This window comes from Dysidea avara, chromosome 4 (genome assembly GCF_963678975.1).
Source record: "Dysidea avara chromosome 4, odDysAvar1.4, whole genome shotgun sequence".
In the NCBI taxonomy this organism is placed as follows: domain Eukaryota; kingdom Metazoa; phylum Porifera; class Demospongiae; order Dictyoceratida; family Dysideidae; genus Dysidea; species Dysidea avara.
Genome location: NC_089275.1, coordinates 18273898 through 18291053, shown reverse-complemented (window position 1 = coordinate 18291053; position 17156 = coordinate 18273898). Strand labels below are relative to the sequence as shown.

The window sequence follows — 17156 nt, the reverse complement described above, 5'->3', positions numbered from 1 at the left end:
TCAGCTAGAAACAAATCACCCTGTAGAGACTTCAGCTACAAATAAATCAACCTGCAGAGAGATCAGCTACAAACAAATCACCCTGTAGAGAGATCAGCTAGAGACTAGACACAATGTAAGGAGTTCAGCTACAAGCAAATCACCCTTTAGAGAGTTCAGCTACAAACAAATCAACCTGCAGAGAGATCAAATCACCTTATAGAGAGTTCAGCTACAAACAAATTGCCCTGTAGAGAGATCAGTTACAAACAAATCAACCTGTAGAGATATCAACTACACACAAATCAACTTGTAGAGAGATCAGCTACAAACAAATCACACTGTGGTGATCAGCTAGAAACTAGACACAATGTAAGGAGCTCAGCTACAAGCAAATCACCCTGTAGAGATTTCAGCTGCAAACAAATCACCCTGTAGAGAGATCAGCTAGAAACTAGACACTACTGTATGTAAAGAGTTCAGCTATAGAAGAGGCCACCTTATAGAGAATTTAGCTACAAAGAAACCATCATGTGGAGAGTTCAGCTGCAAACAAATCACTCTGTATAGAGTTCAACTAGAAAAGTCACCTTATAGAGAGTTCAGCTACAAAGAAACTGCCATGTAGAGAGTTCAGCCTCAAACAAATTACCGTGTAGAGAATTCAACAACAAACAAATCGCCCTGTAGAGGGATCAGCTAGAAGAAGTTACCTTGTAGAGAGTTCAGCTACAAAGAAACCATCATGTAGAGAGTTCAGGTACAAAGAAAGCACCATGTATAGAGTTTAGCTGCAAACAAATCACCTGTAGAGAGTTCAGCTAGAAACAAATCACCCTGTAGAGAGATCAGCTAGAAGAGGTTACCTCGGAGAGAGTTCAGCTACAAAGAAATCATCACCTAAATAGTTCAGCTACAAAGAAATCACCCTGTAGAGAGTTCAGCTAGAAGAAGTCACCTTGTAGAGAGTTCAGCTACAAAGAAACCATCATGTAGAGAGTTCAGCTGCAAACAAATCACTCTGTATAGAGTTCAGCCAGAAAAAGTCACCTTGTAGAGAGTTCAGCTACAAAGAAACCGCCATGTAGAGAGTTCAGCCTCAAACAAATTACCGTGTAGAGAATTCAACAACAAACAAATCGCCCTGTAGAGGGATCAGCTAGAAGAAGTTACCTTGTAGAGAGTTCAGCTACAAAGAAACCATCATGTAGAGAGTTCAGCTACAAAGAAATCACCACCTAAAGAGTTCAGCTGCAAACAAATCACCCTGTAGAGGGATCAGCTAAAAGAAGTCACCTTGTAGAGAGTTCAGCTACAAAAAAACCATCATGTAGAGAGTTCAGCTACAAAGAAATCACCACCTAAAGAGTTCAGCTGCAAATAAATCACCCTGTAGAGGGATCAGCTAAAAGAAGTCACCTTGTAGAGAGTTCAGCTACAAAGAAACCATCATGTAGAGAGTTCAGCTACAAAGAAATCACCCTGTAGAGAGTTCAGCTAGAAGAAGTCACCTTGTAGAGAGTTCAGCTGCAAAGAAACCATCATGTAGAGAGTTCAGTTACAAAGAGACCACCATGGATGTAGAGAGTTTAGCTGCAAACAAATAACCTGTAGAGAGTTCAGCTAGAAACAAATCACGCTGTAGAGAAATCAGCTAGAAGAGGTCACCTTGTAGAAAGTTCAGCTACAAAGAAACCGTTATGTAGAGAGTTCAGCTACAAAGAAAGCACCATGTAGAGAGTTTAGCTACAAACAAATCACCTGTAGAGAGTTCAGCTAGAAGAAGTCACCTTGTAGAGAGTTCAGCTACAAAGAAACCGTCATGTAGAGAGTTCAGCTACAAAGAAAGCACCATGCAGAGAGTTTAGCAGCAAACAAATCACCTGTAGATAATTCAGCTAGAAACAAATCACCCTGTAGAGAGATCAGCTAGAAGAGGTCACCTCGTAGAGAGTTCAGCTACAAAGAAATCATCATGCGGAGAGTTCAGCTACAAAGAAATCACCCTGTAGAGAGTTCAGCTAGAAGAAGTCACCTTGTAGAGAGTTCAGCTACAAAGAAACCATCATGTAGAGAGTTCAGCTACAAAGAAAGCACCATGGATGTAGAGAGTTTAGCTGCAAACAAATCACCTGTAGAGAGTTCAGCTAGAAGAAGTCACCTTGTAGAGAGTTCAGCTACAAAGAAACCATCATGTAAAGAGTTCAGCTACAAAGAAAGCACCATGTAGAGAGTTTAGCTGCAAACAAATCACCTGTAGAGAGTTCAGCTAGAAACAAATCACCCTGTAGAGAGATCAGCTAGAAGAGGTCACCCTGTAGAGAGTTCAGCTGCAAAGAAACCATCATGTGGAGAGTTCAGCTACAAAGAAATCACCCTGTAGAGAGTTCAGCTAGAAGAAGTCACCTTGTAGAGAGTTCAGCTACAAAGAAACCATCATGTAGAGAGTTCAGCTACAAAGAAACCACCATGGATGTAGAGAGTTTAGCTGCAAACAAATAACCTGTAGAGAGTTCGGCTAGAAACAAATCGCCCTGTAGAGAAATCAGCTAGAAGAATTTATCTTGTAGAGAGTTCAGCTACAAAGAAACCATCCTGTATATAGTTCAGCTATATTTTAAGTCACCCAGTAGAGAGATCAGCTGCTAAAAAATATCCTGTGGGGAATAATGAGCATGTAATAAATATATGTATATAATTTCTATAATTACTAATAAAATCAAGAATAATTGAAGTATTAAAAATCTTCTATAAGTTCTTTTCTTCTTCCTGTGGTAAATAAAAAAACATATGGGTTAAAAAAGCCCCAAAGCCAGCCATAGGCTGGCTTTGCAGTATACAAATACAAAAAGAAGAGATATCTAATCAAAAACAGCCAAGCTGTAAAAAAAGGTGCGGCCCCAAAAAGGCCATGGTGAAAAAAGATGTGAAATCCAAGGTGGCGGCCAAGAAATGGCTGTGATGGTTGGTTAATGGTAAAAATTTTAATAACGAAAATTCAGGTGAATTTTGTGCCACTTGGTCTTGGCATCAAATTCACCTGAATTGTCGTTATTAAAATTTTTACCATTAACCTACCATCACAGCCATTTCTTGGCTGTCACCTTGGATTTCACATCTTTTTTCACCATGGCCTTTTTGGGGGCCACACCTTTTTTTACAGCTTGGCTGTTTTTGATTAGATAATGAATTACTCCAGCAATGCCAAAATGTAATCAAATTAGCCGAACCAATTCAAGTGGCAGCAGTTCATGAAGATACTGACGATGTATACTACCGGTTTGGTGGAGGGGCCTTTGCAGATATGCTTAAGACGAGATACAATAAAATGAAAACATCCAGTAAAGACAAAGACCAAGTTTCTTTAGAAATAACAGTGTTACAGAAACTAAGTGTCCACATGGAAAATGATAAGATTGACATCCCGGCATATTTGAAATATCGAGATGAAGGCTACATGTACTTTCCATGCCAAGAACTGTTGCCTTTCTTGAAAGCTGTTGATGTTAAGACAAAAGAACACACAAATGTCAGTCAATTTGGTGAACAGGGGACTGAGTTTGTGAAGTCAGTTACTGATGCCATGGACAACAACACAGAACTAATGACAATGTTCTACACTACTGTATTGGGGAAAATACCAGAAGCAATCTCTTTACCGTATAAGCAGCTAAATGGAATTTTCACAGAGTTGGTTCGTAAACTGAGCCATACACGAATTCAGGAGTTCCTTGACTCATATAAGCAATCTGCTGCAGCAAAAAAAAGGAACTGCTACTTTAAGTGGGCTGAACCTGAGGGACAGTTTATTAGGTCATCATGTGAACCTCAATTCAAATCAGTAAATGTGACCGGGCCTGCGAAAACAGGGCATGTGGGCACAAACCACACCCCATCACTCTATAGGCTATATCTCAGTATTGGAAATGTATATTTCCATTCTGTAACTTGCATCATGATGCCAATTACATTCTTACTAAGAGCTGAAAATTGCAATTCCATACCATAATGGTACAAAATTTTATGAGTGCTGAAAGTGTGAAAAAGTAGGCAAAAATCATGTGCCCACATGCCCTATTATCGCAGGCCCGGTCACAAATAAAGTTTTGTCATTAAACAGACAAAGTTCACCCTTGTTTAAGTACTGTATTCTAGGTTTTTGGATATAGCAAGATTTTGTAGTAATATTTATGAAAAGGGTGTACTATGAACTGGTTGTATCATACATTACTATATAATAATTGGAATTAGTTTATTTTCCATATTTCTTCTTCTGCAGTGCACACTCTGGGAGATTTAATGGTATATCTCTATAGCCCTTGGAGCTATGGTGAGAAGATACAGTGTGTTTGATCAGGTGTGATGCTCTGGCCACAGCATAGTTGGATGAACTCAGCTTTCCACCACAGCAGTGCTTGAATTGGCTGAACAGGGTCTCCACTGCATTGCCTGACAAACGAATTGGACTGATGAAGTGGTTGGGATACTTGTGTAGGAACCACTCTGCAAATCCAGTCATTCCCTACACACAGATTCGTAACAAATCCCAGGCTACAAGAAACAACATACACGTAAACTGTTGTATACAATACTGTACACAAATAAGCATAATGCCTACATACTGTATTTACTTGGTTAGATGCTACACCTCGAATAGTAACCACACTTAAATAGTGCCAGTCAGCTTCATTAATTATGACTAGCAAATAGTTCTAAAGCAACTATTACTTAACTCATAAATGGGACCATATGTTGGCCAAATTTTGCTGCAATATGTTATAGCAGAGGAGGTACAACACACTTTAAGCACAATCAAATAGAATTTGTTAATGGCATGTTTTAACTTCTGAACTGATGCTTAATCTGGCTTTACGTTTGCCCTTCATTTCGTATGATGAGTTCTTCATCACGTGACGATGTCTCCAATCACCTTGTATATTAATATCAAACCAGTGGGTTCACTGCACTGTTAAATTATGCATAAGAAAAGCATTCAATTGGTACCAAGTTTTCAATGAAACCTGTTTTTAATTGCTCTGTACAAGTCCTATGTGCTCACGTGAGTGTGTTGTACCTCCTCTGATATTATGGTATACAACTCATGGTATAAACTAACTTTGCCAACTTAAAAATCTTGCATCAGTTGTAGCTGCATTACCTGCAATTATATAAAATAGTAACTGTGACATACAACTGTTTACTAACCATAAAGATCAATGTACCACTTCTTGAAGTATTCATATCCCTGTTCAATGGATTTCAAAACATCTCCTTGGGTATCACAGATTTTAGAGTGGCTCAGAAAACCTTTCTCGAATAGTTGATTACATGCTTCAAGGTATGCCGGGGTACATCTCACGTTGGCAGCATCATTGGGTGTTGGGATACTGTTAATATACTGGTACAACTCAGACAACACTAATTCTTGCTATAAAATTAAAGACGACAAGTGAGTATTTACACATGAGCACTGCAGGCCAAAATGCATGTACATCAATCAGAAATATTACAAGTGCTTTGTGAGTTTTACAGTATATCAGATATATACGTATTGTATCAATTTTTATTAAAGTTCACCTGCATAATCTTAGCAGGTGTCACATTCAGTTTTGTCCAAGAATCCTTTATAAGATTTATTTCACGAAGCCTAGGAATCATCCTGGCAACACCATCATCACGTCTCTGACATTCCCGTTGGTACATGTCAACTATTGCCTGCCATCCAAATTGAATGCCTTCAAGGGTCTTAAATTTCCTAGCTCCACCATCTTTAGAAGCAAACAAAGCATTGATCATGTTTTTGAGCTACAGTATGCAAAAAAAATTCACATGACATTGATTGCTTAATTGTGTACCTGACGTGTTGGACAGATCAGCCAAAAAATACGATTTGGTGGATTAAATGGATTTGTAAACCATGGCTTTATAACATGTTGGTCAGACAGGTTTCTATGAGTGTTATTCCCATATGCTCCAAAGCACCCATGGCTGGCTTTCACAGCTGCTAAATTTGGTGCTCCACCATCGCAAACCAAAATGCTAGTTTTTAAGCCATAAACCTGTAATAAGAATGGTAACAGATTGATTATTATCCTGACACGTACCTGAAAAAGCTTGACAGTCTCCAGAACACATGCCATGACAAATTTAGCAGTCATCGGGTTTTCACTAGTAAAATACGGACCCACTATGTCAAAACTTGAGGTTAGATCTCGCCACAAGAACTGCAAAATGTAACTAGTTTGCTTTAAACGACTGGTGGGGTCGAAAAGAGCAAAAATATCTTGCAGATTAGCTTGCTCCTGTGATGACATCGCTAAACCAACCAGGTGGTGACTTCGGGAGTTCCATATTAATGAAGATATGACTTTCATCTCATCAAAAATGACTGCCCCATCTGACATAGGAACGGCTCCACTCTGATCCTGGAATGACTGTTGAAAAGTCCTATACTGGGCCACTTGTTTGATGATTGATTCAGCACATGCTCCAGGTTCATGCAAGAAAGCACCAGTATAGGATTGCAAGGTGGACTTGGATGGTAACTGTAAAATATTAAAGCTTTTTAAAGCTTCATAAGCTGCTGGGCTGCGTACATAGACTGCAAGTGCTACAATGTTTATCACATGTTAATAAACATTCATACAGTGTATTAAGGATGACATACCGATCCGAATTGTAATTAGACTCCAACGATTTCCTTTCTTTCCGGTGTCTAGTAATAATGAAATATCAAAACAAATATTTATTTATGCACAAGTTTACCATTCTGTATTTGATCACTGTAAAACTGTGCCTTGTAGCTTGCCTTGTCCCGTTCCCATGAACTTCGAATTGATTTTCCAGTAGTAGATGAGTGGGTATCAGCCTCCTTGAGAATGCTGTGTAGTTCTTCTGAACATTGTTGTTCAATTGTCTGGAGAACTTCACTAACTTCATCCGACTGGTCATCTTCGAGGGTAATATCAAACTCACTAAGCCTTGATAATTTTGCCTTGTCATTTGACCGTTCTTTCTGAGTTGCAGCTTTTCTTTTACGAATACTAGCAGGTGAAAGATATTTCAACTTATATCGTGATGACGGCTGTTGCCTCTTCAGACGCGTTCCTGGACTGACATCTGACCTTCTCCGCTGATGATCAAGATAACTGTTTAATCTTTTGCACGGTCTGCAGAGTACTTCATCACTGCTCTTCTGCATATCAGATGCATTACTTTTAAGCTGATACCACAAGGTGCAGTCTTTGGAGTCGATACGCTTAAAAGGTCTATCCCACAGTCAGACACTTTCCAAGTGGAATCGAATAATGGAAAAGTATTTGTCATAATAAATATATACTCACTCTCATTCAATCCTGGACAAAATTTGTGGTCCCCTTCACAGGATATTATACGACACACCATTATAGCTTCATCTACATTGTGCACTGTTCCTTTCTGCACAGATGTTAAGAGTACTTGAACATCATAACATAAAGTAGTAGATGATTGATAAAAAATTACTCTTGCGACAGATATATACCCAGCATTGGGAATGTTTTTTATTTTACTCTGTGTTACATCTAAGATAGTACTACCATCTCCCATTCTTTTAGCAAATACAAGGTCTGGATATGCCTGTTGACCTTTCACAATAACCTCGTCTATGATAGTAGCGTACTCAACACAATTGGTTGGCTCAGTGGTGGCTGCTACATTATCATTGCTCTCTTCTTGTGTCTGGTTAGATGTGATGTCATAACTTTGCTGGTTATTCACAGGTACATCTCCTTCATAGTAAATACTATACAATGGTTTTATACATCTCTTAGTTACCTGTTGTAGCTGTGCTCTGATCAATTGCCACCAAGCTATCATCTGTATTTTCAAGTGGTTGGATACTCACATTAGTAGTACTTGCGCTACTATTGAAGCTGTTTCCTGCAAAGCAATTAATAAGACCATTCATTATATCTTCTTGTTGGTTACCTATGCCCTGTCGAACCAATGACTGGCTTCTAATACTGAGTAGTGCTGCATTCTGAAGTGGCTGTGTACCTATGCCCATTGGAAATGCACTTTCATATTGAAAGAAAGGTTGTGCTGGCCTCACAAACACAGGTGGCAAGTTGTACAGAGGTACTGTGAGGTGGCATTCAGTCTGGTAGTATGAACCAGCAGGATAGCTCACATTGTAGCGTAAAGGGTACGCATGGGAAAGTGGTATTACATGAGGCACTCCTGAAAAAAAGGCCAGCTGTACGTGCACATACTTGCAGTAGTCACGAGTCATATTACCTGAGACGGCTCAGTAGTAGTCTCGCGTGGCCAGACCGTTTTTTTCCGTATATTGGGTGGGGAAAAAAGGGTCTGGTGCAACTCCAATAGCTGTTTACTTCTGAGCCGTCCCCACATTCCGGGGACGCTAATTGAATAACATTGGTCACAAAGGAGGTGCCATGACGTCAGTAAGTTAACTAGAGATCTGTTTATCCTTTAAACGAATCTTAATTTGCTCCGATGTCTCTTTTATAGCGTCTTGAAAATTAATCCTCATCGTGTAACAAGACTCACAACCGGAGCAGGAGTGTAGGAATACTTCATAGTTTTACTGACGTCATGGCACCTCCTTTGTGACCAGTGTTATTCAATTAGCGTCCCCGGAATGTGGGGACGGCTTAGAAGTAAACAGCTATTGGAGTTGCACCAGACCCTTTTTTCCTCACCCAATATACGGAAAAAAGCGGTCTGGCCACGCGAGACTAGCTCAGTAGTGGCTGTTCATTAGGCAAGAGTCTTGGCCTGGCATTAAACACAAGGCGTCTGTTACCGCTACCATGGCCAGCATCACGGACTGGGGTGCGTGCTTCTTCCGAGGCTTCTTCCCGCGTACTAGTGTGCCCGCTACTTGAGCGCGTACCGTCACCATCGTCCATTTTTGAACATCACGTGCAATTTTATGTTACGCGCACGTCTTACTTAAGCGCAGTATCCAGTATAATATGGTGGTAAGTAAGGATTCCCCACTCCATCAACGCCAATCAACAACGTGTCTGATTTGGTAAAAGGTATTAAATATTTTCGGAAATATACAGAGAAACACGGGATACTCGACGCGGTGATTTTATACGGGTCATATTGAGAGTTGGACACTCTCTCCGCTATATTAGGCCACTACAATGAGATAACTTGTTTCTCATCAACCGCCCGCACTAAAATTTTCTTTTTCCCATGCAAACTCATTATTGCACGAGATTGCAGCATGGCTTTTTTGAGTGTTGTGTTAGTGGGTTTAATTATCACGTAGAAAAGCACTATTTCTATGGAAAACCGCAATCCCATTGAGATACAGACACTATTTTTGAGGCTTTTTTTTACTTCTGTGTTGATTAGAGTGCTTTCTGGAGCATCAACAACCACCAAGGCATCAACAGTGAGTGATACAGTGTATATACACTAGCATTGGTACTGTGACCTGCATGCCCTATGTGGAGGAGGGCCATCATATCTTACTGAAAAGTCATAGTAGCTTTAGTGTTGCTACTTCTGCCACAAGCTTGCACAGCCCCTCCCTCTAACAAAATTGACTAGCCTACACGTCCTAACACCGCTGCTGTACTGGGGTATGATACATGACTCCAAGACTGGTGGAAGTCTCGTAAAGGACTTGAAAGCTTTGTTACTGAAGTTGAAGTTTATGTGAATTCAGTTGGAGTTTTACCCTTAGTCTGCACCAGTGCTTGGTGTGCACCCAGCCAATAACCTAAAATAAAGGATTATTATACTGGTTTTGTACAAATATATACATCCTGCAATTTATAGCTATGGCTTGTGCAATAATGAGATAACCCGCCCGCCCGCATGTGTTACTCTATGAGAAGTTGATGAGAAACAAGTTATCTCATTGTAGTGGCCTTATGAACTCTTGGTTCCATGATAGTAAAAACTGTGCGGTTTCCCATAATTAGTGTTTATTTGTGGAACAAACCAACGATTTACATTTCTGCTTACACGTCCTATGACACTGATAGCATACTCAAACATTATGGAGATACACTGGAGCGGTATTTTTTATAAATTTGTAAGGTAGTATGAAACTTTCGTCGCTCAGTTAGAGAATATCTTAAGATAGATGAATCAGTACATGAAGAAATATATTTGGAATGAAATCTTTCAAGACTTTTAGTCTGGCTAGCATTATTGGGTGGTACCCACACAACATCACAATATATAGTCCAGAATTGGCAAGATATACTTGATCATAACTCCTGACTGTAGAAGGAGGATCAAGACAATTGATAGAATAAATCTTTCCTCTTACTCTTTTCAAAACACAATCAATATGATTTTGCCAAGTTATATAGCTAAATGTTGATCTATGTATATATATAGTCAGTGGACGAAACTTGTTTCAAACACTGCATGCCATTAAGTGATAAACATAAAGTGTTACTGCCAATTCTTTGTCGTGAATCAATCAGCATACACATCGATTTAGCAATACTCAATTTGAATCCATTGACTGCCAGCCAGTTATAAACTTGCTCAAGTTCAGTCTGAAGGACCTGCTCTACTCTCTGCAGTTGACTATGACAGTAGTGTAACTCTGTATCATCAGCATACATATTAATGTCACAAATATTGATGGAATTTGGTAATTCATTAGCACAATATATAGAAAACAGTAAAGATCCCAATACAGACCCTTGAGGAACTCCAATTGTTATTAACTCCCTGGATGAAAGGGTGTTTGTACACACAATTGCTGGGTTCTCCCACACAAAAAGCTTTTTATCCACTCAAAAGCACATCCCCCAATGCCATAGCGATCTAATTTTTGTAGCAAAATGTCATGATTAACACAATCAAAAGTCTTTGCCAGGCCCAAAAAAAGGCTCACTACACATTGCTCCAATACTGTGACTGCTTTATTAGAGTGACTTCTCTATTGGAGTATCTTGATCTTGGTATACTAAAAATGTTTGGAGGGGTCAAGAGACCCCGTATCTGCCACTGCTACTAACAATGCTTTGTGTGTTAAAGCAGAGTTCTGTCACATTAAGTTACAAATCCAGACACACGATAGTGTGTCGTGCGGCCCAAGAAGCCGGCGCGCCACACCGTGAGTATATTAACAGGAAGAAAGGAAACGTAATTTTCACACCTATGTAGCTCTGTGATCCCTAATCCGATTGGAACCAAATTTGCTAGAGAAATGCCAGCCAGTAAGGGGAGTCCATACCAATTTGAAGAAAATCGTTCCAGTCATTTCCGAGATACGAGCGAACAAAATTTCGTTTTAATTTCTTCGCTACTTTTTCATTTCGCACACTTCGAAAAATCCGCCATAAAACACGAATTCGTGCTCGGATTGGGCTGAAATTTGGCACACTTAAAGGGCTCATTAAGGCGGATCTCCTTATCAACTTTGGTAGGAATACGATGAACATTCTCGGAGTTATGACCGATTATTTGCGTACAATAAGGTCGAAGGTCTGTCACGCCTACAGGGTAAACCCCTCGGAGGAATCAGTTGAAAATTGATATGTAGATAGAGCAACCATAGTAGGAGTGCCTTTGTGTGGTTAGAAAGGAATCGGGATAAAGACCGTGGAGATATGACACAAAACCCAACCTGTGTCTAAAAATTATGCGATCGATTTTTATGAATAAAAAAACTAATAGTTTTCGTGTCTACCAGGCAAACCGCTTAGAGCAACGAGCTGAAAAGCAGTATGTAGCTGGAATAATCATCATACAAAGTCCTTGCAGTAGTACAGAAGAATTGGATTACAAACCACTGAGTTATGATTCGAAAGGCAACTCGTGTAGCAAATGCGAGATCGAGATACTCTAATAGAACAGTCACCCTAATAAAGCATTCAGTTGCGTTTATAATTTACTCAATGATATTACATTGCAAGTTATTCTGTAGGAATTCAGCTACAAACAAGCCACCCTGTAGTCAGATCAGCTAGAAGAAGGTACCCAATAGAGAGTTCAGCTACAAAGAAACCATCATGTAGAGAGTTCAGCTGCAAACAAATCACCCTGTAGAGAATTTAGCTACAAACAAATTGCCCTGTAGAGAGATCAGCTAGAAGAAGTTACCTTGTAGAGAGTTCAATTGCAAAGAAACCATCGTGTAGAGAGTTCAGCTGCAAACAAATCACCCAGTAGAAAGTTCCGCTATGAACAGATCACCCTGTAGAGAGTTCAGTTAGAAACAAGTCATCCTATAGAGAGATCAGCTAGAAGAAGTCACCTTGTAGAGAGTTCAGCTACAAAGAAACCACCATGTAAGAGAGTTCAGCTGCAAACAAATCACCTGTGGAGAGTTCAGCTAGAAACAAGTCACCCTGTAGAGAGATCAGCTAGAAACAAGTCACCCTGTAGAGAGTTCAGCTAGAAGTAGTTACATTGTAGAGAGTTCAGCTACAAAGAAACTACCATGTAGAGAGTTCAGCTGCAAACAAATCGCCCTGTAGAGAATTCAGCTACAAACAAATCGCCCTGTAGAAAGATCAGCTAGAAGAAGTTACCTTGTAGACAGTTCAGCTACAAAGAAATCACCCTGCTTCATCTTCTCTTCTTCCTGTGGTAAAGAAAAAAATGATAGGTTAAAAAGCCCTAAAGCCGGCCTATGGCCGGCTTTGGGGTATACAAATACAAAAAGAAGTGAAATCTAATCCAAAACAGTCAAGCTGTAATAAAAGAGTGCGGCCTTCAGAAAGGCTATGGTGAAAAAAGATGTGAAATCCAAGGCCGCACTCTTTTTACAGCTTGGCTGTTTTGGATTAGATATACTTTAACCCACTAATCTCATGTATTATTGGGTTGTACATATACCATTAACATATAAGTTTAAAAGATGACAATTTTAATATTGACTATTTTCACAATCTGTTCTAGCTAAGTGGTTTACGAGTCTTGCTACTTCACAAGGTAAGAAAATAAGGTCTAACAAGCAACTCTTCTATTCCTTCCAATAGCTACTTGCTTGTTTCATGAAGGAGAAAATCACAGTGTTAGAATAACTGAATAAGTGCTATTGTCCCACACATGACTAGTGCATTAGGTGTCCCTGACAAGTCACACACTGTCAAGAATGTTTGTGTGTATATATATATATATATACACATTATATGTTTAGTTACAAATGCAATCTTGATCACAGATACAGTGTGATAACTTGATAGTAACATGTGTAGCTGTTATAGAGCACAACATATAGCCATGGATGGTTTTATATTACAGACTTGTGTTCCTTGTACAGGTATGATACAATCTATCAGGTGGATTTTCTATAGCAAGGTTAGGAAGTATTGTATGCAGTGTTCTTAGGCTGCACTCTTCAAGTGCTTTCTGCAATGAGTGGACCTACAGCAGCTATGTCTTATAGTTCTACAATCCTAAGAATTTAGTGTACGAGATGCTATATGGTTTTCAGTGGTGCCATCCTTTGCTAATCTCATTATGAAGATAGCTAGTTCCTTGCTAGTAGAAAGAGCTGGTAAACAAAAACTATTCATTGCATCTAGTACTGGTACTTGTATATTTCTGTGTATGCTGGAAACTTCATTTTACTTGGAGAATGTAATATACTCAGTCAGTGAGTCATTATCACACATACCGGACCAACAACAACACAAGTCAATAAGATTAGAAGGATTAAAAACAGCATGTACAATCACGAACAAGTTACAATCATGAAAAGGTTAGAATCTGGAAAACTGGTATATGCAAGTGTACAGTTACATGATTATTCTAATTAATGTTCAAGTCACTACATTTCCTCCCTCATAAAGATGAATTGTCATCTGGAGACCAACAATTTGGAGGATGTTGTACTCTAGTAGAGCGACATATGAGTGTTAGGTACTTCAGCAGCGTTTGACTGTTCTACTGCTGGGGAGTTCAACTGGCCTCCAATTAAAGGAAATCATCATCAGAGTCAGAAATGTCAGTAACGTCATTGTTCGACATACGAATCTTCACATGGTCTACATGACGACAGACCATTTTGTTGCTCTGTAACTTTACTAAATATGACAACGGCCCACGGCACTTCTCAATTACACCAGGTAACCAGGCAGGAATTCCAATGAAGTTCTTAACATAAACAGCATCATCAATATCAAACTCACACAACTTACGCTTGCTATCATGATTAGCCTTTTGCTGTTGCTGGTTAGCTTGAATTCTAGTTGCTACACTAGGCATGAGTAGGTCTAGATGTGATCTGAGTCTGCGACCAAACAACATCTCTGCTGGGGATAACCCAGTAGTGCTCTGTGGGGCTATACGGTATTTAAACAAGAACTGGTTCAATCGGGTCTCCAGTGGATCATCAGTTATTCATTTGAGTCCATTCTTAAAGATTTGTACAGACCTTTCAGCAAGGCCGTTTGAAGCTGGGTGGTATGGGAATGTGTTCAATCCCATTCTGTTTAACAAACTCGGCAAATTCTGAACTGGTGAAAACTGATCCATTATCAGACACTATTGTATGTGGAAGTCCATGAATAGTAAACACACTCAACACAGTTTCTCAACAGTCACAGCTGTAGTAGCATTTGAAACAGGTATCACTTTCATCCACTTCGAGTGAGTGTCGATAATCACTACAAACATTTTGTTCAAGAATGGGCCGGCATAGTCATAGGACCAAGGTCGCTTCGGCCATTGCCAGGGATGGAGTGGGGCCTTGGCAGGTGTTGGCTGTACTGCTTGACACTTCTCACAACAACTTACAGTATTCTCCAACTGAGCATTCAAATTTTGCCACCAAACATAACCTCTTGCCAATTGCTTCGTTCTAGTGCTACCTGGATGGCCTTCATGAAGGATCTTGAGTACAGTTTCTTGGACTGGTGGGGGTACAATTACTCTGGATCCCCATAACAAACAACCATCAAAATGACTTAACTCATTCCTTCTTGAGAAATACGATCTCAATTCTTCGTCCACCTTAGTGTGTGGCCAACCATGCAACACAAAATTTAAGACTTTAGTTAATACTCTGCCTTTCTTCATCAAAACTTGGATGTTTTTGGAGGTAACTGGTGACAATGACAACTGTTCAGTTAACTGTAGGATGTCTCCTAGAATAGGGACAGTCTTAGGGTAGTCCGGTAAAGGAAGTCGACTTAGTGCATTACAGTTTCCTTGGTCTTTGCCTTGTCTATATTTCAGTTCATACTCATAGGAGCTAAGTGTAAGAGCCCATCTCTGGATTCTCCCTGATGCCATAGGCGGTACTGCCTTGGTTTCACTGAACAGATGTCTCAGGGGCTGATGATCTGAAAATATAATGAAATGGCGACCATACAAGTATTGATGGAAACGTTTTACACCAAACACAATGGCTAACCATTCCTTTTCAAATTGCGAGTAGTTTTTCTCTGCTTCTGATAATGATCTCGATGCAAAAGCAACAGGTCTCACAGAGCCATCATCTTGACATTGTGACAATACGGCACTAATTCCATACGATGACGCATCGCAGGCTAAAATCAATTGCTTGGTGGGGTCGTAGTGAACTAAGAGTGATGACGATTGTAACAAACTCTTGGCTTTCTCAAACACTGTTTGTTGCGTACTAGTCCAGTTCCACTTGCGACCTTTCTGTAACAGTTCATTTAAGGGTGCCAACACTGATGAGAGGTCTGGAAGGAATTTCTGGTAGTAGTTAATTAGCCCAAGGAAGGATTTTAACTTAGTAACATCAGTAGGAACAGGTGCATCCTTCACTGCTTGTACTTTAGCTTGCAATTGGGTAGGGTGAAGACCTTGACTATCAATACGGTAACCCAAATACTCTACTGAAACTGACATTAATGAGCACTTCGATAGTTTCAAACGTAACCCAGCATCTTCCAATTTGGTTAAAACTGCTTCTAGGTTCTGTAAATGCTCGTCACTTCTTCCTGTAATTAGAATGTGGTCAAGATAAGCAACTACATTAGGAATACCTTGTAACAATGAATCAATAATTCTTTGAAAAATCGCTGGTGCTGTTGAAACACCAAAGGGTAACTACACAAACAGACCACGATGAGTGTTGACAGTCACTAGGGTCTTGGATGATTCGTCAAGACAAATTTGTTGATACGCATGGGCAAGATCAAGTTTACTAAATGTGGTTCCTCCTGTCAGAGACGCAAACAAATCTTCAGCTTTGGCAACGGGTACTTGTCTACTCTTGCTGCTTGGTTGACTGTTAATTTATAGTCACCATATATTCTGATGTTGCCATCACTCTTGACGATGGGAACAATTGGAGCTGCCCATGGAGAAAATTGTAAAGGGGTGATAACACCTTCAGTCTGTAAACGGTCAAGTTCAGTTTCAACTTAAGCTTTGAATGAATAAGGTAAGGATCGGGGTTTGTAAAAACGTGGCTGAACATTAGGGTCTACGACAATACTGGCTTGAGTGCCATCCAACTTACCCAGTTCATCACGGAAAACTGTTCTGTGCCGGTTTAAAACTTCTTGTAATGGTGTGGGCATGGATACAGCACATAATTTAGGCCAATTCAATTTTATGTGTTTCAGCCAATCTCTGCCCATCAAGTTGGGTCCAGTGCCACTCACAACAATCACAGGTAAACTACATGACTGGTCATTGTATTGTACACTGACATGTATCTGTCCTAGGACTGTGAGCTGTTCTCCGGTATAGGTGTGTAATTGTAAACTGGAAACTTGTAATGGCAGCTGTTGCAAAAGAACAGTCTTAAAAGTCTGTTCACTAATCACAGAAATAGCTGCACCAGTATCCAATTCCATTTTCACCTGATGACCGTTAATTGTCAAGTCAATGTTAATTGGTGGGTGAGTCTGATTGTCAATGTGAAACAATGTATAAGCTTGCTCTGCCGATTCTGTAACAATAGGACTGTCTTCAGCTTGTATTGCATTTTGTGGTTTTGAGCGAAGTCTTAAGATTCTTGGGTTGGGGAGCAGGTGGTATTGATTTAGGAGAAGCCTTGCAAGCTTTCAGGATGTGGCCTTTCTTACCACAACCATGACAAGTACTGTCCTTGTAATAACAAGAGTCAGGGTTATGTTGTCTCTTTAAAACAATGGTAGCAAGTCTTCTGAACTGTAGCACCCTTTTGTACACTGTGCATCGAATGCTGACCTGTACCTGCTCCAGCTGCCAGATCCTTAGTGTCCTTTTCTGCAGTTTCA

The 17156-nt window shown here is 39.9% G+C and overlaps 2 protein-coding genes across 2 annotated transcripts; both read right to left on the bottom strand.

Annotated features, from left to right (window-relative positions):
• Window positions 1-4135: 4135 nt before the first annotated feature.
• On the bottom strand, window positions 4136-8624 carry LOC136254360 (uncharacterized). Its single transcript, XM_066047040.1, has 11 exons — window positions 8257-8624; window positions 7948-8199; window positions 7795-7899; window positions 6745-7748; window positions 6647-6694; window positions 6084-6589; window positions 5835-6038; window positions 5557-5784; window positions 5185-5407; window positions 5096-5137; window positions 4136-4530 (listed from the first exon to the last, which is right to left on the bottom strand). The coding sequence occupies exons 4-11, from the start codon at window positions 7178-7180 to the stop codon at window positions 4502-4504; spliced, it is 1716 nt and encodes a 571-aa protein (XP_065903112.1). The 5' UTR covers window positions 7181-7748; window positions 7795-7899; window positions 7948-8199; window positions 8257-8624; the 3' UTR covers window positions 4136-4501.
• A 5266-nt stretch (window positions 8625-13890) lies between these two features.
• LOC136253620 (uncharacterized) lies at window positions 13891-14223 on the bottom strand. The gene has a single exon (XM_066046286.1). The coding sequence runs from the start codon at window positions 14221-14223 to the stop codon at window positions 13891-13893; it is 333 nt and encodes a 110-aa protein (XP_065902358.1).
• Window positions 14224-17156: the final 2933 nt, after the last annotated feature.